The sequence below is a fragment of the Alligator mississippiensis genome, chromosome 3 (assembly GCF_030867095.1).
Source record: "Alligator mississippiensis isolate rAllMis1 chromosome 3, rAllMis1, whole genome shotgun sequence".
Classification (NCBI taxonomy): domain Eukaryota; kingdom Metazoa; phylum Chordata; order Crocodylia; family Alligatoridae; genus Alligator; species Alligator mississippiensis.
In genome coordinates, this window is record NC_081826.1 from 14,131,730 (window position 1) to 14,157,918 (window position 26,189).

Sequence of the window (26,189 nt, forward strand, 5' to 3'; positions counted from 1 at the left end):
CATCTCATCATGATGTGACTATCATTTGAGAAAGAAAGGAGAAAAATCCTAACAAGATCATATTGACAGCATTTTAGTATTTACTCTGCAGCTTGAGCACCACGCTCATTCTGATCAGAGAGACTAATGACATTTTTAATTAAGACTTGTTGGCTTGGGCCATCACTTAGGACCACTGCCCTACCGATCAGAGTTTTGTATCAAGGACTGAGGTTAACAACTAAGGTTTCAGCTAGGCCTTAGCTACATTTTTCAGAAGCATGGAAGACCTATTTTCAAAAAGAAGCCTCCACTTTTAAGGTGCCTAGAAAGTCAATGACCCCTAATCTACACCATAGCTGCGCTGTTTTAATGAAAGATTGGGTATTAACCGATTTAGTTAGACCAGCACCAAATTCTATATAGATGCTCTTAATTTGGTTCAAGTCAGATCACTGCAATTTAGTTTAACTCTATTCCTTACCATGTTAGTCTCAATTGATATAAACGAGGTTCAAATACAACGCGTCCACACAGATTTTTGCGCCGGCTTAAGTCAGTCAAATTCCAAAGCAATTTCAAGTTAAATATCTTACAGAGTAGATATACATACGTGAACTTTTTTCTTGGGTACAGCTTTCATGACTGAAAAAGCTTTAGGAAATTAACACTTCTCCATGTATCAGGATGTAAAAGCGGAATTTAGCACTTAACAAAGACCCAAAATGAGGCATACAAAACTGATGCATAATGAAAAATTAAATTACTTGAAGTGACTTGGTCTTTACATCTGACATGACTAATTTTCTATAATAAAAGTAGAAAGACACAATTATGTAGAATTTTGTGACTAAACGAAGAAGCAATCCTCAAAACTGAAGTCTGGTTGAGGGGGATGAGCAAAATACTCAATTCTGCATTACTAAGTGAAAAAGATGCAACACAGTTCATGCTTAGGCCACTGGCCTTTCTGCCCTTTGCTTACTTGACCATTTGCTAGTGCAATCATTCATTTTACAAGAAAAACTATAGTAATTACATATACAAATAACACACTGTTCCAAGTTTAAATCATCATCACAGCTCTAAACATTAACATGAAGGTGAGATGGTTGGGGACCACTCTTTTGCTGTATAATGCTACACGACATATGATCACAGAACAAAAATAGGAACTGTAACCACATGGACTTGAAACTTATTTTTAAAATCAAAGTTGTATGTGTCATGGGACTGGATAAATAATTTAGCAACTCTGGATCCTTCATATAGACCAGCTATTTGGCTCACTAGCTTTACAGCTAAAACTGCTGAACAATGGTTATACTTGTAGAATGGAAACTAACCTGTTGTACCTATACATTACGAAAGTGGTCTATTTATAAAACCCACGAAAAACCACAATGATGAGAATGAAAATCTGAGTTTGATTTAATCAGTCACTTCAGAAAATGTCATAACCTGTTTGTAAGGAGCCTAGGCTCTTTGGAGCCCAGCTAAAATTTCTTGGTGCTACTGTGAAATCAGTAACACTAACCACACTTACTTTAGCAGGGCCAATGCTTGACTAAAATGAAGCCAACATGCACGTTCCATGACATCCCCCAAATCTATTCATGGGTATGTTATCCTTTCATTAGTATGTCTTTGATTGGTACCTGGCTAATGAAATAAAGAAGAATGGGACTCACCATCAACACTGCTCTCTCAAAAAGATTTGAATCTACAGATTTTGCAAGTAGGTGGATGCTGGTAATGTCTGCTCCGCTCCTATCAGCCGCTATTGAAATCTGACGTGGATCGCCTCCAAAGCTAGCAATGTTCTTCTTCACCCATCTCAGAGCTGCCACCTGATCCAAAAGGCCCCAGTTGCCAGTTGCTACCTGAGAACCTGTTAAAAAAGAATTGGGAAAATGGCATTTATTCATGTGCAAGCAAATGTGACATCAATTTTCTTCTTCTTTCATGTGGCTAAAGGTCTATAAATGCTGCACTTATTTTTAATTTGCCCTGAAATCTGGCCATGACACAGAAAAGGGTCAATTTAAGTGGCAGGACATTGTCTGTAATATCTCTTTCCACTGTCAGGTCTAAATAGAAATGATACCAGAACTCAAGAGTCAAGAGCTTCTCAGACTTGTCACTAGATAGAGATTTCCCCTTGGAGCCTCCTCCATTTTACAAGTTAAAGCTTGGGGACTCTATTGAGACATATTAACATCCCTTGAGATTTTTTCCATTGCCAGAATAGCAGCCCTAGCAACTACAATCTTTATCTGCCCAACAGATCTAGTATGGGTAGTTACCATACATGCTTTTGCCTGCCCTGACCTGGAGATAACTCAGCTATGGCAGTGGTTCTCAACCTCATTAGACTCAAGGCAAGCCTTGGAAAATGCTAGCTCTTACCTTTCACTTGTTTTTTTTAATGCTGGAAAAATTATAGAGCAATTTTTTTGTTACAGAGAACTCAGAAAAACCACAACCAGTCAGAAATGTTTCTGACACTTATGGATGCCTGTTTGAAAACCTCTGGGTTTATCTTCTGAATAGGTACTTGGTCCTACACAGGAGAATCCCAAGAAGGTATTAACTTAGGATACATGTAAATTATTGTGCCAGGCAGTGTGCCATGCTGCTTTATGCATGCTGTCTCCAAAACTGGAAATAGTATTAGTTCAGGGCTTTCAGCAGTTTGTTCCAGACACGGCACTAAATAAACATGGCTACTCTACTTGTGGTTTCCAGCTAGATGCAATAGGACAAATCAAGACCCACCCAGCTGTAGAGAGTCATTAGACAAGTAGAGTGAGCAGGACAGAAGGCAGATAAGAAGTCAAGGAGGCAGTGCAGGTGAGCAAAGTCATGGATGCTACCAGAAACCCTAAGTATGGTTTGAAGTGGAATGGGAAGATATGGGGCGTGGATATCATAACAACAAAACTAATGGTGCAGCATTACCAAGGACTAATGGTGCACTTTTAAGAGTGCTGCTACCACTTTTTTTCTGTTCAGATGCAGTCTAGTACAGAGAGGAAACATTGTGCTCTCAGGAGGAGATTTGATTTTGTTTTGTTGAATTCCCTTATTCTGGAATAAAATAATTTTGATACAATCCTTACAGAAAGTCATAACAGACAAAAACAGAGGGGCGTCTCCGCTACATCCTTCCAACTATTTAATTGGTTCAGTAAAAAAATATTAACCACAAAAATCCTTGCCTCTGGCATTTTTCCTGGATATCACAGCTACAGTATCATCCCAACTCTACCATAACAGACAAAAAGTCAGTGAAGATGATGAAAAAATGGGAGTATAAACTAGGAACAATAACAACTGCTTAGGTCTTCTGTCGTGCTTATCAGCGGAATGTAAAACACTATGCAATGGAGGTCTTCATCATGAATTACATTTTAAAGATGGGGAATCTGAATTATAGGGTGGTTGGGCTGCTGCCCATGATCACCCAAGCAGGTCACTGGGAATGAAACCCTGGTCTTCCATGTTCCAGTCCAACGGTCTAAAGATCACACATAAAAGAACTGAGGTGTGTGAGATGCATTGAGAGTATCACCACATAGTTTAGCAGTAAAGTTAAGGTAAGGAAACTGGGTAAAAAACTTTTCCCGTTAAAATTAATAGGAGCTTCACCATTCATTTCAATGGGCCCAGAATTTCAAACGTTCTTTGACAACCTGCTGGAGATGGTTGGAAATAGCAGGCTAACAACGCGCTGCAAAACCAGCAGCATATAGATGGACATCATGATAATATTAGCAATGCATTCCAATACATTCCCAGATAAAGTTAATGAAAATATAAGAATCACCAGTTTAAACCAAACTAATAAAAGTAATGGTTCTTCCAGCTGCAGAGGTTTGCCAAAGAAAGAGGTTTCTGTTTAGCAATAATATTAATAATGTCAGCTTCGTTCTACAAATGGAAAAATCATAAACATTAAAAGATTTTCATTTTGTATTTAGGACTTTCCTGTTTCATTTAAAGTCACAAAGCTCTACCAAGTTTTATTTTAAAATGTAAACATTACAGTAATCATTCAGAATCTTGCAACAAGTGCCACTAACAACTCTTGTACCTCCCAGCACTACTTTCATAACATAAGAAAAGCAGCTGAGCTAAAAATTCCAGAAATGATTCTGCTGGCTATAGATTGGGGCCAAGATTTTCTACTGTGGGTGCTAATGTTTTGTTCCTAAAGCAATATTTAGGTATCTAAATAAGTAACTCAAGCTTCAAAAATGCTGAGCATCTGCACTTCTCATTGAAGATGTACTCTAAAGCACACCTACTTACATCCTTCTGTTAGATGATCTTCCGGATATACTCCCCACAACCCATTCTGCCCCTTATATGCCAAAGACAAAACACCTCGGATTCCTTTATACACTTACAATCCTCTAACCTACCCCCCCTCTCATGCATCACCCCTGGGTTTGGCCCAAACTGAGTTTTGACACGACGATGTGGATTACATGACTCCCCACTCTTATGCAATGGAAAAAAATTGAGAACACATGCCCCAGGTTCAGCCACCACTAACCAAACAACAGATGATTTCGCAACGGTGCCTTGCGAATAATCTGATATTTGAACTGAGGGGTGGTACTGGTTTTAGTTTCCAATGACACATTCTAATTAGCAAAATTAGAATTTGAAGCAATAGAAGCAAAAACAAGCAATTTGCAGCACCTGTCAAAAGGAAGAACAAATAACCATTTGTTGCTCCACCTTCAATTTACAATGAGCCATTTATATTTATCCACCTATCTTAGCAATCTTCACATTTAAGAAAAGAAGAGGGTTTTTCATAGTAGATGGAACAGCCATAATTAGCAATGTTTTTCAAACTGTTGCTTCTGCTGCCAAGGCCAAAACAGTGCATCTTTAAAATACCAACAAAAACACAGAGGGGAATGAACTGATAATGGGATAAGTAAGCTTTCAATTGTGTTGATGGCTCAACTTCAGTCTAAGACATTACAAGACTAGAAACTTTCATCCTGTAATAACTGCCCAGAACAGTTCAGTCCTTGTTACCAAGGACTAAATGGACACAGTGACTATGACTTCTTGCCTTTAGAAACAACCTATTTGAACCGGGTTGAGAGAGAGAGGCAGAGGAAAGCTTCACTGCCTCTTGTTTCTGTTGAACCATTTCTGCAAATGGAAATCTTCAGTTCCCAGTGTTGTCACACCAGTACTAGATTCAGTCACCTTTCTTAAATAGAACAGCTTATTTTTAAAAATTGCTGCAAGCCTTGTGAGGGCTCTGCTAAGGAAGTGAAATCCATGTTGATGAATTATCCACAGAGATCAACCATGCCACCAATGGAAAGCAAAACTACAGAGAAAGTACAACCAACTTTTCTCTTTTGGCAAGAAGCAGAAGGTTGCAAAACATAGTTAATGACCTTCAGCGAGGCGAGATTTGTGCACTGACATTTACAGTAGTCAGACATGTGTCCACTGGGAATTTTTCAACTGCCTGGGTGATGGCCTTGGATATAAATCTCATGAACAATCTGTTTCGAGACAAAGAAGACATTCCTGAGGACCACAAAAAGACACAGTAATTACATCAGACACAGGCACTTGCATTAGTCATTAAGGGCAAGATTTAAAAAGACATTTAGATGTCTAAATGCCCAAATAGGAATTAGGTACCTAATAACTTTTTGTACCTGGCCGTGGCTGTGATCCTAGGAAATACTTACAAATGTTCTTAGCTTTAAGCATGTGAGTAATCCTGCTCCATGGGAATTCAAGTTAAGTGCATACATAAATGTTTGTGAGATGAATGCCTGAAAATCTGATACTGTTTTCATTTAAAGCAGTAGCCAAGTTCACTTTGACTTTGCTGGATACCAGCCCGAGTCCTGTGGAAATCTGCGTTTCATATCTTCCCATATTTCTGGTCATAGGCACGTAAAATTTGATCCCAAATTTAGGATTAATGTAATGGATTTCAAGAAAACCTAACAACAAGCAGGCTAGTTGGTTTTAAAGTAATATTCTAATGCAAAACTAATATTTTAGGAAGCCAACACTCCCCATAGTGCTGTTTGTACCCTTGCAGCACTGTACTATTGCAGTGGAACCTAAACACTGAATTAGCTAGGAAGAACCTATTAATAAAAGTTGATTTGGTCAGTCTATTTTCAATGTCAAACTGAAAACACATTAAAAACATTTTTTTTCATTTTGTTCAGTTTTAACAACTAAGGTATCATTTGTGTCATAAAAGAAGAAATTCATCTTTTGTCTTATTTTGCCTATATCCTTAGTCACCTACGCACACAGCAGTGGCCTTTCAATATGTGCAGGAAACCAGGTGTTTTCTACACAAACCACCCACAGCATATGCAGAGCCATGACCCACCTAGCTCCTCAGCAGCTCTGCCACATAAGAGAATCAAGGACAACTGCAGATCTGGCAGCGGAAAAGAAAGGAGGGCATTTTTTTCTCACGTAAAAACAATGAGCTATAACCCATTCATTTCCAGATTTTCAATGTATGACAAACAAACATCAATGGGATGCAACAGTTTGCTTTCTGTGGGCAAATAACTTGATACAGCTCATAGGACTGGGCTTTAGTTTGTGGGCTGACGGCCTTTATATGGTATTCATACTTCTACGTTTAATAAGAAACAAAGAGGTAAAATCTGTATCCCATTATAATCAATTACAAAACTCCAGCTGACTTCAGCATGGCCAGGAGTTCAGCTGAGGAAAGTCCCGAGGTCCCTGGAATGGGAAACCTAACAGAAGGTTTTACTTGGGTTTAGTATATGCTCTGGGTGAACATTTGCATGGTATCAGGACAAGCTCAGGAATCCTTAGCTGTAATGTCCTGTTGCTACAAAATACAGCAATGGCCCCTAGAAGATCTCCGCTGTGCTATGGAAAGACAATGAGTAACTAATAAAATGGCAAAAGTTCTACTTGCAATGAATGTGTGAAATCTTCCCTAGAATTACACCTCTTGAGACAAGGAGTTTGATACCTGGGTCAATGCCATACAGCGTTGGCCTGCACTGAGGATGTCACTGGAGCGGGGAGAGGGAAGGGAAGTGCTCAGGGACATCCCACTGCTCCCTGACATACAGAAGTGGCTCAGGGGCAGCAGGCTGTCTGGTACACTTGGCCTGCTCTAAAGGCTGATGTGGAGCATGGACCCTTCAGAGAAACATGGGTCTCCAGGTGTAAGCAGAGGGAGCATTTCCTGTGTCTTTTCAAATACAGAATCTGCAGCTGGTTGGGGCTCTGTGTGAACTGTGCAAAGGAGCAGAGAGAGGTTCATGCATCTTCCCTCCCAACACACCTGCACATGGTGCTGTCGCTGTGTGTCCTTACATGGCCACCTGCAGCCCCAACAGAGGGAATATTTCAGACCCTGCTGTCTAGGCAGTGGGTTCCTCCCCATGTAGAGGCCTGAGTTCAAACCCCAACTGAGTTCAAACCCCAAGCACACACGAGCTTGGAGCACTTCATATTCCCTAGATGAGGCCTGACCATACCACAGGCATTACCCATGCAATATTAAGCCCAGCTAGCAGTTTCCACTCAGGAAGAGACCTAGGTGAGGCAAATGGGGTTGAAGGAGGTTAGTGGGAGATGTGTGGGCAGTGCTACATAATGGAAACTTGCACAATATATATCCACTCTGTGCCTGGCTATAGCCAGAGCTAAGTATCACTTTCAGAAGCATCCAGTTTACAGAAAAATAAAAGTTATGATCTTTTCCCTAGATACAGATATTACTAACTTTATACCTAAGTGAAAAAAGGAGTCCACGGTGTCTGTTGCTGTAGTCAATAATTAAAAATAGGCATTGCTGGAAATGAACTCCAAACCAAACCTGATGCCTTGGAAAGGAAATGCCAGGTGACAACTGCAGCTGCAAGTCCAAGGCTTGGAAACCTCAGCCAGTGTCAATGAAAACACAAGCCACCACCCCTAAGACCATAGGAAGGATCCCACGGCAAGATACAAAGGCCTTAATTACAGGCAGGAAAAGAGCAATTCCCTGCTCAGATCTTCCTTGGGTAGGCTAATAAAGCACTGAGGTTCAGTATGAAGATCTAGAAATAGAAGACTCCATAAGCAAAGCAGATAAGACTGATGAGTGCAATGTGAAACACAAGACGTTACACTTTGGAGTAGGTCAGCCTGAGTGTTGAACTGTACATAGGTTTAGGGAGTTTAAATCGGGCAAAAAAATCACCAGCCCAATCTAACTGAGTTCACCTAAGGAGGTGCATTATAAGGCTCATGCTAACCTGTGCCTGGCCGAACTGAACACATGTGCACACATTCAGAGTGCAGCTTAGGGGCTGGGAAAGTCCAGCCACTTGTCCCAGCTCCTGGGCTGTGACTTTCCTACCACCCCCACCCTGACCAGGCTATTGTTAGCCATCCCACCCCCAGGAGGGCTTTAGCTCTTTGATACATGTGACTGTACTAATGGATCCATCATTTTATCTGAAATGAAAATCAAGCTGCTGTTCTGTGAAATTTTCACTGGAGTCTTTCAAGCGGAGTCCAGGTAAGCATCGGGCAGGGATCATTTAGGAGTAACTTTCCTGCACTCATGCAGGGCCGGATGACCCCGAGGTCCATTCCAAACCTATGATTCCTGGGGTGGACCAGTTGATTTTCCCCCCTTTGGCACAAGTTGCTCCCCACTTTGAATCAAGTTTGCCAGCATCCCTGGAATGCATCTTACGGACAGTTTTTCAAAGCTATAGGTTTAATGGAAAAGAGAACACCCCCCACCCCCATCCCCATGCCATAACATGCCATTTGGTTTGTTGTATTTTCTCCCTACATTCAGGGGTTCATAGCAGGACGTGACTTACCTGTGCTAAGAAACCCAAAAATGCCGACACGGTAACTTGCAATGACAACGATGACATCACTGACTGCAGCTAAGTATGATCCATCTATAGCTGCATTTCCTTTCTCGGTGCCATCATTCCCACCGTTGTGGAAAAACAGCAGTACAGATGTGTTTCTGACCTGAAATAATCATAAACATGTTAATACAACAATGAGCCTGCCCAAGGATGATACTATCTGCTACTCCCTAGGCCATAATCTCCTTTGGATCTCTGCTGAGAGCCTGGTTATCTTCTCTGTTAAAACAATCAGAGCAATTCAAAATGGTCTAGAAGGGATTATGATGATGAGAGGAGAGTTGGCAACCTGGCAGGAGCTCACACATACAATATATGTGATTCCAGGGAAATTCTGGCAAGAGGTAGCTCACTGCTGGCTGTGCTGACTGGTCATCACTTCCCAGAATGGACTAAGCAATGTTTAAGGAAATCCTGTCTATAGACTTTCTTGTATTTACACTGTATAGGTGGTAACTCTCAATAAAACCATCTCCTTCCACACCACCTATTTGATCATATTACTCCCACTGGCTGTTTAATGGACCAGAGCTAGCCTTCTCTTTGCTGGAAATTGCTACTTGCCTATTTATTTAATAGGCACATTGTAGTCAAGTCACAATATCAAGCAAAAGCATTATTGTGTCTCCTGGGACTCTGCTAAGAAATTCCCTTCCCTTCTCTCTGCAAACCCTGCCCTGGAGCCCACTGACATTGTCCGCAGAAGGGCTGGTGGCCACATATCAAAGCACATTTGGGGTTTGGTTTCACCTGGAACTCAATGGCACTGGTCTTTGTTGTTGTTATTTTCTACACAGAGCTAACAAAAAATCATGATCCCATTTGCATTGGCAAATGATAGAGCTGGGCATCTGTCCTAGCAAATGTGTTACTGCCCTCCATGCAAGAAGACAGGCATCTGTTCCCAGCTGTCTGCAGAAGCACAAGTCAGGACCTATGAATGGGAAATTGCTCTCAGGTTCCTCTAAACTTTCAGGGATGAGCCTGATTTTTGCACTTAAAATGAATTCCCCCTTCCCTCCAGTGCTGGAGGGAAAAATTGGTCCAGATACTTGTTACTGCCAGCAAACTATCATCAAATTTTCCTGCAAGCTGTGATTCTTTAACCTGGATGCAAGGAAATGCATGATTTTCTGTGGACATTCTGCTTCTGCAGAAAAAAGTGCCAAAACCGAGAGTGTTGTGCCGTTCATTTCCTGGCAAATAAGAAGAGAGGGCACAGGATGACAAAAAGAGAGAAGCTGAGAGCCTGTTTGAAAATGCAGTCTGAGGCACAGCACCTTGCTGACTCATGTTAACTTATATGGTGTTATTAAAGACTGGTAGAAATCAAGTTTAACATCACAACAGCTAGTCATGTTAACCTTGAGGGTATGTCTAACAGTGCACAGTCCTGCAGAGTACACATACGTGAGTCTAAACAAGCAGGGTGCTGTGTTGAAATATTTCTCCAGTTAATGTGACAAAACTCCAACAAGCCCCAGTTCACATCGACCCTGCAGTGGTGTTTTGACATTGAGTTATTTAACCTGACTCCATGTTCTAGCAATGAGCAGCCTTAAGAGGGAAGGACACAGGTGGGAATTAGCAAGAGAGGGCAAAGCAGAGGCTGCAGGAACAGCTGTATTCAGTCATGTGGGATGACTTAGTCCCCTGAACTTATGAGTAAAAGAACAGTCCCCACATAGTCTTTTACCCCTCTGACATCTAGTGTCATTGAAGTGACAGATGTCCCAGTTTGGTTGTTTTGTACATGAATTCAGCTTCCCCAAAAGCACAGGAAAGCATTTGGTCGATGACCCCTAACCAGAACAAAACCACTAAGTCTTAAGGCCAGAAGTAAAAATGGTATTTAAGTTCCTAAAACCTCTTCAATGTCAATGGGCAATTAGATGTTTACATGAGACTTGGGTGCCTTATAACCTTTTCAGATCTGGCCTTGATTGCTTTCAGCTACAGTTGATGAACTGAAGCAAAGCCATAAACCTCACCCCATCACTTTTGGTGTTAATTACCTGGAAAACATGCTGTCATTTTTCTTTTAATATCTTAAATGAACTATTGCATCCAACATGCAAGATGGATCTTATTGCCCATGTAACAGCACTGGCATCTAGTGAATGCCATACTATGGCTATGGCAATGACTATAATTTTTCAATCAGTGGATTTATCATTTCCCCTTGCTCTCTACCTTGAATTCTCAGCTATATTCACTTAAGGGCTACATACAGACATTCAAAAAGCCTGAGGAGGAATTGATCTAACTTATGCAGGTTTCTGTAAGCGGTGTAGTTTAGACCAATAGTGAACAGAGCACACATTCCCCTTTTAGCGGAGGGGGGAAGGGGAAATCTTAGACAGGGCTCCACCATTTTTAAACCAGTCTGTGCGCGCCAAACTTCACTTCTGTTGTGGGTACAGACCAGTTTCTGATCACTTATACCAGTAAAAGTGAAATGTCTATACCTGGCCAAGAAGTGCAGGCTGAACTAGTACAAACTGCACATATTAGGGCTAAGCAAAGAGAGGATCTGAAGCATTCAGATTCTTTTCACTGACGCTAAACAAATGTGGATAGGGTCAAATTTTGATCTTGGCTTAAAATCTCAACTCTACTGAAGTCAATGATGACACTAGCATAACAGAGTTGAATCTGGAGGCAGGACAGGAGACAATAGAGTAAACGTTACCGCTAGCTGGAAAACTGGGCCAGCAAGTTCCTTACACACAAATGCTAGTACCAGCCGTGACTGCCTTGTGGCTACTGGCCAATGCAGTGTTTTAACAGGTTTGTTTTATATTTAGGACTGAAGGGCACAGAGTCAAACTGTGATTTGTAAAATATGTAGAGAGACATCCATCTGGGACAAGGCTACCACAGCTCCTACTGGCTCGGCTGGTTGGAAGGAAGAATTGTGGTAAGCCCAGCAGAGTTGCTGCCAAATACAGGACTACAGGAGGCTTGTGTTAACCATGAAAGGCATGTGAGTACACACACACACGCATTAGCTGGGGTCCTCCCTACCTGGTTACATCCTTTTTTCACTATATGGCCACCAGCTGGCAGTTTGTGGCCTGTTGTGTACACAATCCCTTTATTGCTCCTGATTTGCGTACTGCGCACTGCAGGACTGGGCCCAAAATGAAAGCCAAATCTTAAAAAAGAAGTCAAGAGAATGAGAGAGGCCTCCCAGAAGTATTACACGAGCAGGTTCTTTGCAGAGATGGGGCTAAGCAAATCCCAGGCTTGCAAATTCTTGAACTTTGGACAAGTTTGGAGCTAGATCAAAACTGAGCACAGATTAAGAGGAATCAAACCCAAAGCCCTGGACCAGAACACATTGGAATTTCAGGGACTTTACAGTGTGACTGCAGAGCTGGGCTCTACAGACAAAACTTGGGTACTAACACTGATGAGTGGCCGAATACAACCATGAGGACTATCACTAGTCCCCTGGCATCTACCACCTGCACCTAACCACTGTGCTAGGGCTAAGCAATAATCCCATTGGTTTTGTGGAAACAAGAAAAATAAGAATTTCTGAAAGGTCCTCTCGGGTTCAGCACCAGTTTCCCCTGCCCTGTCCATGCCAGTGCAAGACACTTCAGTGATAGGTGGGCAGGCTCATTTCAACTCCTACAGAGCCAACCAGTGTCCACTCTGGACCAGTACTGCATGGAGGTATAAACCACACTGACTGCACAGCAGGGATGGAAACGAGAAGGAGACTCTCTCAAATCTTTATTTAGTGCCACTCTCTTTGCAGTTGAATTCTCTGCAAATCAAGCTGAAACCCAGCCCTTCCCTGCTAGTCTGGCAGGTGGGGGTGGTTACTGATGGAAAAAGTAACTCAGAAACACTCAGCTGAGGTGGAGGCTTATGTACTGCATGTCACTGAAGAACCAAAAGGAGATGATGTCATTCTGTTTTCTCCGGACTGGATCTTTAAATATAGGAGCCCTTTTTTGGGGCAGTTTGGTTCAGATATTACTATGTTTTAGCATGAGTATTATTATACTATTATTTGGTTCAGATATTACTATGTTATAGCATGAGCTTGCGTTCTCTGCCACTTCCGAGGACTTTATATCTCCATCATTGGTTTGTTGCTTTTTCTTCCTCTAGACTGAAAAAATGGGCAATAGTTCTTTGTAGGTGGATTAACGTAACACTATTTACCATGATAAGGAGCAAGAAAGTGCTGTCCCTGTGGTAGATTATGAGGGTCTTGCAGACGCTAACGACAAGACGGCTGCCCACGCTTATGTCTGAGACAAAGTGGGAAATTTCACAGCAGCGGGGAACACAGATGGCGGCACTGTTGAACAGTCATCACTTATGACTACACAGAGAAGTGATGTGGCCCAGTAAACGCACACAAAATTGTTTTACTTAGAAAAACACCCTCATGCATTGCTGCCTCCAACTGCAGTGAAAATAGGGAGCTTGAGTCTTTTCACACTGGATTTCCACACAAGAAAACAGGAAAATTAAGCCCACGGTTAAGGAAAAAAACCCAACAGTTTGGAAAATAATTCTTTCAAACAAGCATCTTCTCTCCTTAAAGCAACACTCTGCCAGGAAAAATGACCTAATGGTTTTTATCAGGGGTGACTTTGCACAGAAAATAGATGATAATCTGATGTTGCAGAAACCAGACAGGTTGCGGGCCAGGCTAAAAATACACATGAGCTTATGCACAGGGAGGCAAAAACAGGTTTGAATATAAAAATAGATTCTTGTATGGCAGATACTTTCTTATATCAGGATGTAAATCCAAGCCCCCCTTCCAAGTTAATCCATCATAACCAATACACTTATAATACCAAGCCCAACACGGAGACTTATTTTTACCTTTTATAAGGACACACTTAACATTTTCAGCTGTCAACTTGTCTTCGTGCAGCCATGTCATGCTCATTTTTAAATAGGGCCATTTTTGTGGGCTGGGGCATAAATTTAGCACTGCTTGCTACTCTTATTCCATACCAAGCCTCCCACAGATGTCAACAGGAGGTTCATACAAAGATCAAAGGAAAAATATGGCCCATACATAGTAACTAAACTGTTTGTTCTCATCATCAAGATGCATCATGTTGCATGCAATATCCTCCAATGGGCAAACAGTCTCGCCTTTAGTGACATCATACATTTTCTTTCTCTCTCTCCCTCTCCTCATCTCATCCCTATCTCCGGTATTCCCTCCTCTTCCCCCTTCAGTCCTTTGCATTTCCTACTCTGTGGACACAGGGTAGAAACAGACTTTGCGGCAGGACAAACAGCTAAGTCCTGGGACAGAACAGATCCCATTTAGATGTCCTGGAACAAAGCCCAAAATTGGCTGCCACAAAAGATGTGATATTAGTTCGTCCCTGGACACTGCAAAAGGCATTTGGAGGCCTGTTCCCAGCAGTATGGTGGGGCAGGGGACCCCAGCATCTGACAAGCCACTGCTTCCCCCACCAATACTGGCTACTTTTCACCCCAGGACACATGTCTGTCAGTGCAGAACAGGGAACCCCACTGGGGACCAGGCACCCAGGGCCTCTGTCCATAGGATCAGGCTCCTGAAGATCCAGGGTGACAGGGGCATAATCCTACAGGACAACAGCCCCAAGCAACCTCTGTACCTGCTAATCAATTGGGAACAGCTGTTCTGGAGCGTATCCAGCATAGCTGATCCCACAATAAAAATGACCTATGTTTGAAACAACTCATGACACCCTAGTGAACAGCCTTCTGGCAGCAGAAGCAGGGGTTAAGCGGCTTATGGCTGCAGGGTATTGCCACCTTATGTGATATGGCAGTGAAAAATACTTTCAAATCAAACAACAGTTTGTTACACGTTGTTCCAGTCAACCAATACTTACAGTGTCGGCAGGAACAAACACATTCAGGTATAAGCAATCTTCACTGACAGTAGATGCCTGAACAGCTCCATCCCCAGGTTGCCAACAAGCAGCTCTAAAGACAGAGATTGTTTTGATTATGGCTGGAAAACCTGAATTACTTTTGCACAGGTTGCATTTCAGTTCCTGTTGAGCTTGAAATTTAAAGGCAATTTTTACACTTCTCTAGGACTTCTGCATCTGTGGGTCCAAAACACACCCCTACCACTTGTATAAAAATATTCTGAGAGGCAGATGAAGATATATTAGAGATGTAGATTTAAAACAGTACAAAATAAAATAAATAGCTATCTATTTTTGTTGATGCTCTAACAAGTCACTGACAATATGATATATATCCCAGCAGTATTAAAGAATTTAGCCAGCTACCTCCATGTCTTCTCCATCACATGAAACATGTTATCTCCGAGATCCCTATGAAACAGACTTCTTCTGTTTGCGAAAACATCGACACCTGGATACTAATGTCAGATTGATGTGAGACCCAGGTACTAGGCAGACAAGGTTCTTTGGACAAATCTGATAGCTTTCATTAGACCAACTTAAATAGTTGGAAAAAAAATTTAGCAAACTTTCAGGTTTAAAAACCCTTCGTCAGTACTGAAATGCATCCACATTGCACTGCTTAACATTATGGAAAATCCTTAAAAAAAATCAATAGGGAAGGAACCAATAAAATTCTACAGAAACAACTCTACATTTTACAGTCTACTAAGATTTTAGTGATCTCTGTTTCTACCAGTATATCATCTTATAGAATCCGGCTCTGGAGATACAATTCCCTGATCATTTTTTTAAGGCTAGTTCAAAATTTACCCTCTTTTAATACACTCTACAGGATTTTCCATAGGGGAGCTGTGTAACAGCAGTGCCATGGAACAGTTCATCACAGAAAGTAAAACAGCACGCATCCTAGATCTATTGCAGGGGAAATTTTAGATGGGTAAAATCAAAATCCCTGGGCAGGACAAACAAGCTTCCAAATTGAATCATGAAAAAGTCCTATGGGATATTTAATACTCAGCAAGAGTCAGAGCCTCGTTGTAAAAAGGACAATATCTCATCAAAAAAACCCAAAACGACTCCAGCAGAATTCGCAGAAGAAACAGTGCCACCTACTGCATCGACACCACCGAGGTTCATGAAGCAAATGGATCTTGATATATATGTGGCAAGCAGCCATTTTTCACAAGTCTCTTATCCAAATGTAGATCAGAGCCAACCCTGACAAATTAACGTCTATGGAGAATCTCCTATATCAGTAACTGTGCTAATTTGATCTTGGTTTTATAGAGGAAAAAACTGCTGTGATGATGTACACATAGTCCTTAAAGTTGCAATGACCTTCATCCACTAAATGCATGAACACATCTGCATATCAAGGTCCCTGGGATTCTCCTGTAGTTAACAAGGGCTTCGATCCTCCACAAATAATAAAGGAGAAAAACTGAGACTTTCAGCAGGCTAAGAAACCCCTGAAAATTGAAATTATGTGCCCTGGATATGTGCACTGGATAACCCTAAACTGCTTGGCAAATCACAGACAAATTCTTCATGCAGAAGCAAGAGATGGTTTTCAAATGGAGAGTGCAGGAGCAGATAGCTCTGACCAAAGATGATAACACACGGTGTTACAGCCACAGGCACAAAGAAGCTGCACGTGTATTACTGCAACAGACTGTGCGTGTGAATCTGGCATCAGAATGCACCTGAACAAACAAGAAGCTACATCTTATCAGATCCTTCCAACGTATGCCAAACTGCGGCTAATGTGGTTATGCTTCATACACCCCCATGTCTGCCATCAGGTGCATGCTGAAACATCAGGCCACCAAAGGTCATAATGCTTTTAACCACCCCAGGAGAAAGTTTCTCCGTTGAGATTTGCTTGCTCAGTGTGTTAATTAAAATCCCTTGTTAACAAACATCCCAATTGGTTCTTTATCTTCCATGTGGCCAGACCAAGTCCCTTCTTAGTTCTTAGCCTCAGTCATTATCAGACTTGGTTACAGCCCTTACTACTTGAACTCCCACTCAAAAAGTTTTGCTGAGGCCCTTCACTTGGTCTTTGTCCCTTTCGTTAGCTTGCTTCCTGTTTTTTGTGTCTTCTCTTTCCTTGCCATATTTTAGAGCAGCTGTGAACTAATCTCTTTAGTTGATGGGGAGGCTGACAAAGTTCCTCCCATACCAATGCCTTGCAGAGTGGTTCAATTTGATTTGTTTCAAGTGTTTTGTATTTTGCCTTCTCTTTAATGGACCAAGAAAGCATTGCCCAGGTACACAATAGCAAGTTGTTAAAATACGTATCTGCTTTCAGGTGTGTGTGTTGTTTTTCCATATTGCACATATGCAGCCCTCCAAGGTTCCAGAAAGATTGATATTTTATACAGCTGATCAGAACATTTGTTCTTTTATTAATCATTCACCTGCCACTTTGGTTCTCCTGGCATAATAATAAATGACCTTGTCCACAGAGGAATGAACCTCCATAAAGTACCTTGTCCGATACTCCCTTGAACTGTTCATTACAAAGAGGTTTCAGAATTGTGCTTTTACTTGGACTATTTCAATCCATGCTCGCATTTTAATAGACCTTAAAGGCAGAAGGGCCACATTAAGGTTATCTAGCTTTTCTTCCTGCAGACCACTGCTGAGAAAATATCGCCAGCCATTTTTGTATGCAGCTGATAACTTCTGCTTGAGCTACAGCATCTACAAATGCAACGTGCCAAAAAACTACACTACATTAACTCCCTTCCAAACTCACCAGGACTGAAATGTGGGAGATAGCTGAAAAAAAGTAAGAGGTAAAATGGAATGACAGTAATTTAGAAACTGATTATTATTTGCAATAAACAGAGTATGGCTAAATACAGGTTTGGGGTATTGCACACTGTAAGATATTTTTTCCGCACCTAAATATAATAATGGGTGGGTTAATAAATTATTACATACATGTGCCAAAAAGAGCACACGCTGCCTCAAACCTACATTTAACAATGTACCCTATTGTCTTTTGCAGGTAACAGCATGTATATCGTGCTCATTACGGTAGAAGCCGAGTTTCTGAATGGGCTAATGGAAGTGACAGAAACAAAGAATTTTGCAGAGGATCAAAAACTCCTGTGGCCTCCTCACCGAGCCATGGTGGCATTCCAGGATTCCAGCCAAGTAAACGGTGCCGGAGGACGAAACCGGTTCTCTGCTACTGGCGGTGCGGCGTATGGGATTCCAAGGAACCAACTGACACTTCTCCACTCTGCACCAATGCGGATTGCTCGGGACCTGCCGATCAACACCCCCTGGGATGGGATGTTCACTGAGGTTACGCCAGGTTCAGAGATAGGTAGGAACAAATCTATTTGAGAAAAGGGGGGGAAAAAAACCGTTGTCCTTATTAATTTAGGAAACTTTTCAAGGGCTTTTAGAAGTCTCCGTCTTATTTTCAAAAATGACTTTGGACCCAAATTTCTATTACCTTTCAATGCTATTGGTCCTTAAACATCTAAGTCACTTTTGATGACGACTGCTTTTTACTTATATTTTACATGGCATTAGATATTAGGTGCTGCCGACAGATGCCATCGTACTGTACTTCCAGTCGTTAACTCTTAACATCTCTTCCAGATAAGCAAATACACCAGAAAACAAGTCTCTCTTCTGAGCAGTTCTAGTGTATCGGAAAATTATCCTAAGAATATTTTCATTATTTGAATACAAATTACCCAAATCTTAAACATCCAGTAGGCCAGATGGGGAAGCGAAGGGAAAGGGAAATGGAAAGACGGAGAGAAAGAGAGGGAGGGAGAATAGGTCTTTTGTCCAATGGTGAGGAGACAGCTGAGAGATGGCAGGCCTGTTCTCCAGTGCCTTCTTCAATGAATATTTCATTATTTTATACAAAGTAGAACAGCTTCAGCATGAGAAAATGAAGCACCCATCTCAGGATACCCTATGGCCCAGCGGTTACTACCATGGGAGGAGGGCAAGGCTGGTTGAAAACTCTGCTCTAAATCAAGCAGAGAAGGTTTTTTAATCTCTATCTCACATCACAGATGATTGTGTCCTGACCCCTTTGGCTGTAGACAACCTCCTCTTTGCTGGGTTTGTAAATATGCCCTTTGGCTTTTAGTCATAATGATGATGATTTTAGATCAAAACAAGTTTTATTCTATCTGAAATCTGATACATGGAAAACTCTGGATCAACTTGAAACATTATTTATTTTAATTCTCTGGTTTATCAGACTTTGAACTGAAAAATCAGTGATGTGCAAAGCCCCACTTTAAAAGAAAGTGAAAGTCAGTGGGACCAATTCTTATAAACAGAATTTAGATTAGGGTTCAGGTCCAAACTCTAAACTTGGATGGCTACAGTTGCCCTTGTGTATGAGCATCCAAAAGACAGAACATAGCTTTAAACTTGTCGACTGTACTTACGACTCACTCAATACAGTATGCATAGATTTTTCAAGAGACGAGGTGGGTTTTAATATGCCCGCTTTTAATTTGGTTTCATTTATTGCAAATTCTGCCCAGAGACTTCAACGAATAGAAAATGAAATACACCCCCTAGTTCCTTTTTTCCAGTAATCTAACCTGGTTTCTCATTACTTCTGTAAAACTGAAAAAAAACAACTATCAGCATTAAACCAAAGTAAAAGGGGGGGATTTTAAAAAGCTGTAATAAAAGCAAGAATAAATTTGCTTAAAATTCTGATGGATTTGATAGCTCTATGTGAGTACTGGTGGTAGTCCGTGAAACTTTCATTCCTTTTTCAAACCGGTTTTTACTTGATCAATAAATGTATCGTATTTACATGAATTCAATGGGACTTTGAATTTAAGACAACCCGTTAGTAATTAGATTCTGCACATGGAGAATCCATACATTGGCTATAACTGTCCACGTACAGAATCTAACTATTGGAGTGGGACAATTAAACTACTACAGTGGGACAAGCAGTGGCAAGGGGGTCAAGTGGCCTGACTCCTGTCCCATGCTACCTGTCCACCCCACCACTTGGTTCCCCTTGCTGCGTTCCCTGTCCCCAGCACCTGCAGGCCCCATGATCCCCAGCCCCCTACCACTTCCCCTGCTCTCCCAGTACCTGCTCCTCCTTGCAGTGCGGGCAGCCCCTGGTACCTGTACCCCTCCACTACTTGCCACCCGTGGCCTGCACCAGCCCAGGACCCGCTTGCCCTGCACCTGCTCTCTGCTGGGGTGCCTGTAACCCCTGCCACCTACCCCCTCCCCCGATCCCTGCTGCCTATGGCAGAGTTGGAGCCAGAGGCACCATCTGCTCTATGCTCCCTGCTCCAGGCTGCAGTGGGTCCCAACTGGAGCCATGATGGGGAGGTAAGCAGTGAATGTAGGAAGCAGAGGTTGTAGGGGACAGGTTGGGGTGGTGTGGGGGCAGTGGCTGCAGCTCCAAATCCAACCTAGATTATGGTCAAACTTGGAGGCACAGCTGCTGCACCCTGCCCCACTTGTACTTGAATTTAAGATAAGTAGCTTTCCCTCCCCCTTTGTTGAATGCGGGGAGGGGGGATCTTGGATTTGAGTGCATATAGTAATTTGGCTTTGGACTATCAGAGAAGCTCCACAGAGCTCTTCCATAACCTATAGTGGGCTTTCGATTATCCCCTGTGTTAATCTTAGATATGTGCCAGTAGATGAAAGACAGAAATGAAGCAACTGGGGTCACAGGTTTAGAGAACTAGAATTCCATTCCCATGAGTTTTTCTTCCCCTTTCAATTTTCTTCCTCTTTCAAAGACTCCTTCACAGACCAAACTTGTTGCATAGCTCTCTTGCAATGAAGCACCACAATACAATTTTGTGTTTTGCCATAAAAAGATGTTGGGACACTTTCACATGCTCATTGCCTGAACCATAATCTTCACCAAAACCAAGTCTGTCCCATGAATGTTAGATAGGTAGAACTATACTGTTCATATTCATCTATTGTAAGGCTGTTATGTCCCTAACAAATTTTAAGCCATTTTCTCATGTGCAAGAATGGGTCACAAACTACCAAGACTGAGACTACTTCCATGATATTTTGCCTTGCACTCACCTTGTCTCCGATAGATATAAGTAGCTGGCTCTTTGAGTAAAATTCGACAGCTGTGACCTTGCAGGCCATGTGTGCATATCTTTGTATCAGGGTAGAAAATGCATCGGATTGTGGAGAGCTGGATTTTGAGGGTAACCACTATGCAGGACTGGCTCTTTGAACAGGCTGTGGAGAGAGAGACAGCAGAACCATGAAAGCAAGCGAGGCAGAAATCTAAACAGAAAGAAAGCAAGAAAAGTGAACAGATATTGCATGTTTTCAGGATATTAACTCCCTCCCTCTGCACAGCTTGAGGGGAGATTTGCAAAGATAGAAAAGGGAAGTAACAGGTCCAACTCCCACTGACTTGCTATGGGAGTCGGGTCCTACAGAGCATACCTATACCATAGCCACAATAAGACCTGACCAGGAGGCCACCGAACCTTCCCCCACTCATCTACTCTTCCCCCACTCATCTACTCTTGCATACACATGCCAAACCTGCCAGGAAAGATGCTTTGGGTTGTCCTTCTGCAGCCTATGTCCTTCATGACCTATGGAGTCATGTTTTCAGTGATATGCTTCATTGTCATGAATCAATACATCATGTGCTTTGAAGATAAAGATAAAGAAGACATTCCTCACCTGACAGACAAATGTCTCTGGCAGCGGTGAAGTTACCAGAATTATCTCTGCTGACTTGTACAACATCAAAGTTCACGAGGGATGAGTCGACGAGTACAGAAGATGCATCCAACAGCTGCCACATGTCCAAAGACACTGTGAAATGAAGCATAAGCCAGTTCAAACTTCAGAGGCAAACACCAGTCCAGAAGAAAAAATACTATGGCACTATAGTAGGCCTTAGCTATGCTTTGAATGAGAAGACATTGGGTAACATTTTCAGAAGCATCAAATTTACTTTGGAGTCCAAGTTTCATTTTCAAGTGTCTTAAGACCAGACTTATGAAGGCATTTCTGTACCAAAAGATGAGGACAGGTGCATAGGCATCTTATTCCCCTTCATTAAGATGGGAGGCATTTACTAGGAGTTAGATGTGTGAATGACTTCGAGGATCTAGGTCATATTGGAATTTACAGAAGTGCCTAAACAAAGTAGACATCACACTCTGGCTGAAAATAAATGGGAGTAAGGGAGCTAAATTGCTTTTAAATCGCAACAGGTGCCTAAGTACCTGTGTAAATCTGGCTCTTAAAAGCATTAAGTCAAACTGCAAGTCAGCGGCACTTCAGCTTCTCAGAGCTTAAATCAAATTGAACATGGAACAATGGGTGCTTAGTCATTCAACTGCTCCTAAAATATTTACACCTTGAGTTCACTGAAACGGCAAACACTTGATCCAAACTGAGATCAAGTTTTATGAGAATTTGTCTCGTAAAGAATTTGTTTAACACTTTATCCAAACAGATCAAGAATTATGAGAATTTGTCATAGTTTGTAAATTTGGACCATTTTGATCATTGTAGCCTGTGTAACTAAGCCACTGAATTTCACCTAAGGATTCCTAAAGCATGCTCATAACATCACTAAAAATGGATTTATTGTTTAACTTTCTCCTTTTTCTTCTTTTTCTTTTTTAACATGGGCTCAAATATTTTACACAAGTTTCCCCTCCATTCTGCCTGCAATCCTAGGGGCATTTCAAAGGAATATGCCACACACATTTGGAATTTTGTTTGCATACACAAATAAATTAAAATGACTTCTGTGGGTCTTATTTAATTTTACAGATAGAAGTAGCAATAAGGAACGGGAGGGAAAAGCCCTTTAATTACTTTGGTTGTTTTCACCAGTTCAGCATATTATGCAAAGAGCTCCCACTGTGGCATGTGTAGTCCCAAAAGGAAGCCAGGCATTACCCTCTTCATGTAATTGTAGGGTGAAGAAAAAGCTGATCCAGATGCAGATTTTCTGTTGCTTGTTGTTTGAGTTTGCCTACCACGCGAGATGTAAGTGCAAGCACATTTTGCAGTTGCATGCCTTTCCGTAAAGAGCTATTTTAGCTCTTTCAGATATGGACAGCCCATAAAAGTGGCCAGGATTTTCTTTTCTCACTCCCTGCCTTTTCCAGGGCTGGTCCCTGCATCCTCCAGAGAAGTCTTCAGCTAAAAAAAGGCATGCAGTATTGGAAAGCCTAGCATGGAAACACTTTGCTAGTTCATAGGACCCAGGAAGTGAAAGTGGTGATAGGCCAATCTAGTTCCCCTGTTCATATAGTAACACATGAACAATGGATATAAACAATGATAAGTAAATCTAATTTATAAAATTCCTTTTTTTTTTTTCAAAATATAAGATGGCATTAGTAACAAAGGATAAAGATCACAGCCCAGTGCTTTCCCTGCACACAGACCCTTTAACCACTAAATGAATCAAGAGCAAGGCACAGGATGGGAAGCCAGAATAGTGTGTGATCAATAAAATAAAATGGATTATTATGCCAAAATGCACTTGGCTTCAAGTTACCATTCATTAAGTGGCAAATTCTCACTTAAGCTTTCTGACCAGCAGTCAGGCTAGGCTCTGGGTGTTTTTTGGGAGGACCACAATTGTTTCAGAAACTTACTATTGCCTCTCGGTCGCAGAAGCTTCTGCAGCTTCTTGACTTTCACTCTTCAGGGGCAATGTATGATCGATTCAGGCCATGCTGAATCCACATACTGCACCCATTCTCCCCCCGCAATCCCAGCTCCACACCTCCCTCGCACAAGAGTGAACCCAGAGGCCAGGAAGAGCTGCGTATGCCCAACCCCAATGAACCTTCTCCTGTATTCCTTTTATTACCTCTGGGAATATCTGTCTACAGTAATGGATCGCATAGTCCCTAATTTATTTAAAATATAGTGATATTTTGAGAAGGTCCTTCTATTATTTTGTGTTACAAACTTGTTGAATTGTCACTACAAATATACCCAGGGGGATTGGAACCTGAGAAGGAACAATTCCCCCGACTCTCCTTGTATTGTACAACATGAGACTATTAGGCTTCAGTTTCTAACCACCCCAAAGCACTGGCCAGGGCCAGACACGTGACAAAGATCCGAATCATGCAACAAATCTTAGCATCCTGTGATGTGTGAGACCTCACAGCTTTTAAAGTCAGGAGGCACAATGCAGGCCAGAGCATTTCATCTTTGGATTTCTACTTCTAGCTCAATAACTTAGAGTTGAACTAAGGCATAATTTTTTAGTTAATCCAGGCTTCATTCAAAGCCTCCAAGTGATGGAGAATTTACCATTTCTCTTAACAATCTGATCCAATGGTTGTTTCCTTGCACTATTCAGTATTCACGTCTTAAGTTTTCCAGGTTTTATTTTTCAGCTGATATGTGGGGGTGTGTTCATGTGTTCAATTCCCATTTAACTATTTTTACTGTATTGACCAAAAAAATTAAATGTAGCAACACGACTAAGTGACATATTTTACATAATAATTATGTTCTAATTTTGCAAAACAAACAGCACCAATAATTGAGATATGACAGAGGGGATCTGGTAGTGTGTCTAGCTATGAACACAAAGCTTCAAATTACTGATTATGGAAGAAAAAGAGAAAGAGAGAGAGCACGTTGCCTGGATTCTGCTGTAGATCAACACAGCCAGTACACGCTGCTGACTTGGAAGTCAACCTCTCTTGACTAATTGTGTGACTGGAATTAAATCATATAATCTCAGTTTATCCATATGCAAAGCATGCATAAACTACCCTCAATGAGTCAAAGTCTGCTGCTCTGAATCTTTTCCTGGGACAATTCTACAAAAAGTGGACAGTTACTTTACATTCATGGATTTATATTTATAAATTTATAGATTTATATCTATAAGACAGAGCAACAACGAGTCTTAATTTCTTAACAGGAGTGTTTTGAGATGCTTAAATGAAGATTGCCGGTGTGAGGCATCATTATTAGCAATATGTTTTGTAGTTTGTATTTACCTTCGAGTGAAACAAGGAGTGCAAGTTTCTTATTTATCTTTCCTAAAAGTCCATGGGTACTTGATTTAATCTGCCTCTTTGGAGTGAACAAATATCTTATATCATTTTAAAATATAGAAAATTCAATGGTTGCTTTGACACCAGTACTAGATATAGTGCAATGATCTCACATGGCATATAGAGTGTTGTCATCTCAGCTACTTTCTTTGTCCTCTATTAAACCTCATAAAGATGACTCTTGACTGCTTTGCCTTATACCTATGCATTACCTTTACTCTCTCACTACTACGGGAATAGACCGGTAGGTAAATGAATTAGTCTGAAGTCAAGTACAAGGTAGGGCAAGGTGGAATCTTAGAGACTAACTGGTCCAAAGAGACACGAGTTTTCATCGGTGACAATCTGCTTTGTCAGCTGCTACGGGAATGATTTCCAAATCTCAAATCAAATCTGTAAAAATTACTTTTGTCTTTGCTCTGTTAGCACCTGCCTACCTGCTGCTTTCCAGTAAAGATAAACACAAAAACCACACTGACCATTTGGGTGGCAAGCCATTTAAATGCAGTGCTACCAACTGCAGTGCTTTGAATGCTGCCAGCTAGTGGCTAACCACTAGTTTAACCAATTAGTAGTTTCCTTTTTTCCTTCCTCCCACCTGGCAATTGAACTGGCTTTATTGGTACTCCATACACACCCACTCAACTGTGTACAAGCAAAAGTAGTGGCTTCCCCCAGGCCAACCTAATTTTTTCTCTGAATATCTTTACAAGGCACATAGGTCCATACTTGTACTATTTTGTTGAACATACACAGTGCACCTAATGAGCATGGGAGAGATTACTGGTTTATATATAGGCTGGACTCTGCCCTTCCTAGCCACATTCTAGCAATTGCTTTCGTTGCATAATTATAGTGGTCTGAATCCAGACAGTTCTGTAGCTTTTATTGCAAAATTATGGATGTCCCACGCAGAGAGGGCCTCTGCCTTTCAGATGCTCTTTTGTTAGAGTATGCAAGGGTGAGAGAGTGATTTTTTTACAAATGTTCACATCAGTCTCCTTCTAGCTCATGGAAGTCATAGGAACTCAGGAGTGGAAGGGGCTCTCTCTTGGGTCATTGAGTCCCCAGCTATCACAAGCAACCATGCCACAAAGTCAAAATATATGGGGGCTTCAACATTTTCTTCAGTAGGAACAGAGTTGGGTAAACACTGCATGCATTTGAAAATCCATCTTCATGTCAGGAAGTAGAATCATACCAGTTACATGGATGGTGAAGCCAGTTCAGAAAATCATGAAGGTAGTGCTAAGAGATCGGTTTACAGAAACCTCTGGGCATGCAAC

At 41.5% G+C, this 26,189-nt stretch overlaps 1 protein-coding gene across 1 annotated transcript in view; it reads right to left on the reverse strand.

Annotated features, from left to right (window-relative positions):
- The window catches only part of TG (thyroglobulin), a 213,670-nt gene that overhangs the window by 76,724 nt on the left and 110,757 nt on the right, over positions 1 to 26,189 (reverse strand). Inside the window, exons 36-41 of the mRNA XM_059723466.1 lie at positions 21,533 to 21,667; positions 20,909 to 21,073; positions 17,969 to 18,188; positions 14,792 to 14,885; positions 8,862 to 9,021; positions 1,671 to 1,870 (exon numbers count right to left, since the gene is read on the reverse strand). Of these exons, the coding sequence (XP_059579449.1) occupies positions 1,671 to 1,870; positions 8,862 to 9,021; positions 14,792 to 14,885; positions 17,969 to 18,188; positions 20,909 to 21,073; positions 21,533 to 21,667 (974 nt within the window). The remainder of the gene's footprint in view (positions 1 to 1,670; positions 1,871 to 8,861; positions 9,022 to 14,791; positions 14,886 to 17,968; positions 18,189 to 20,908; positions 21,074 to 21,532; positions 21,668 to 26,189) is intronic.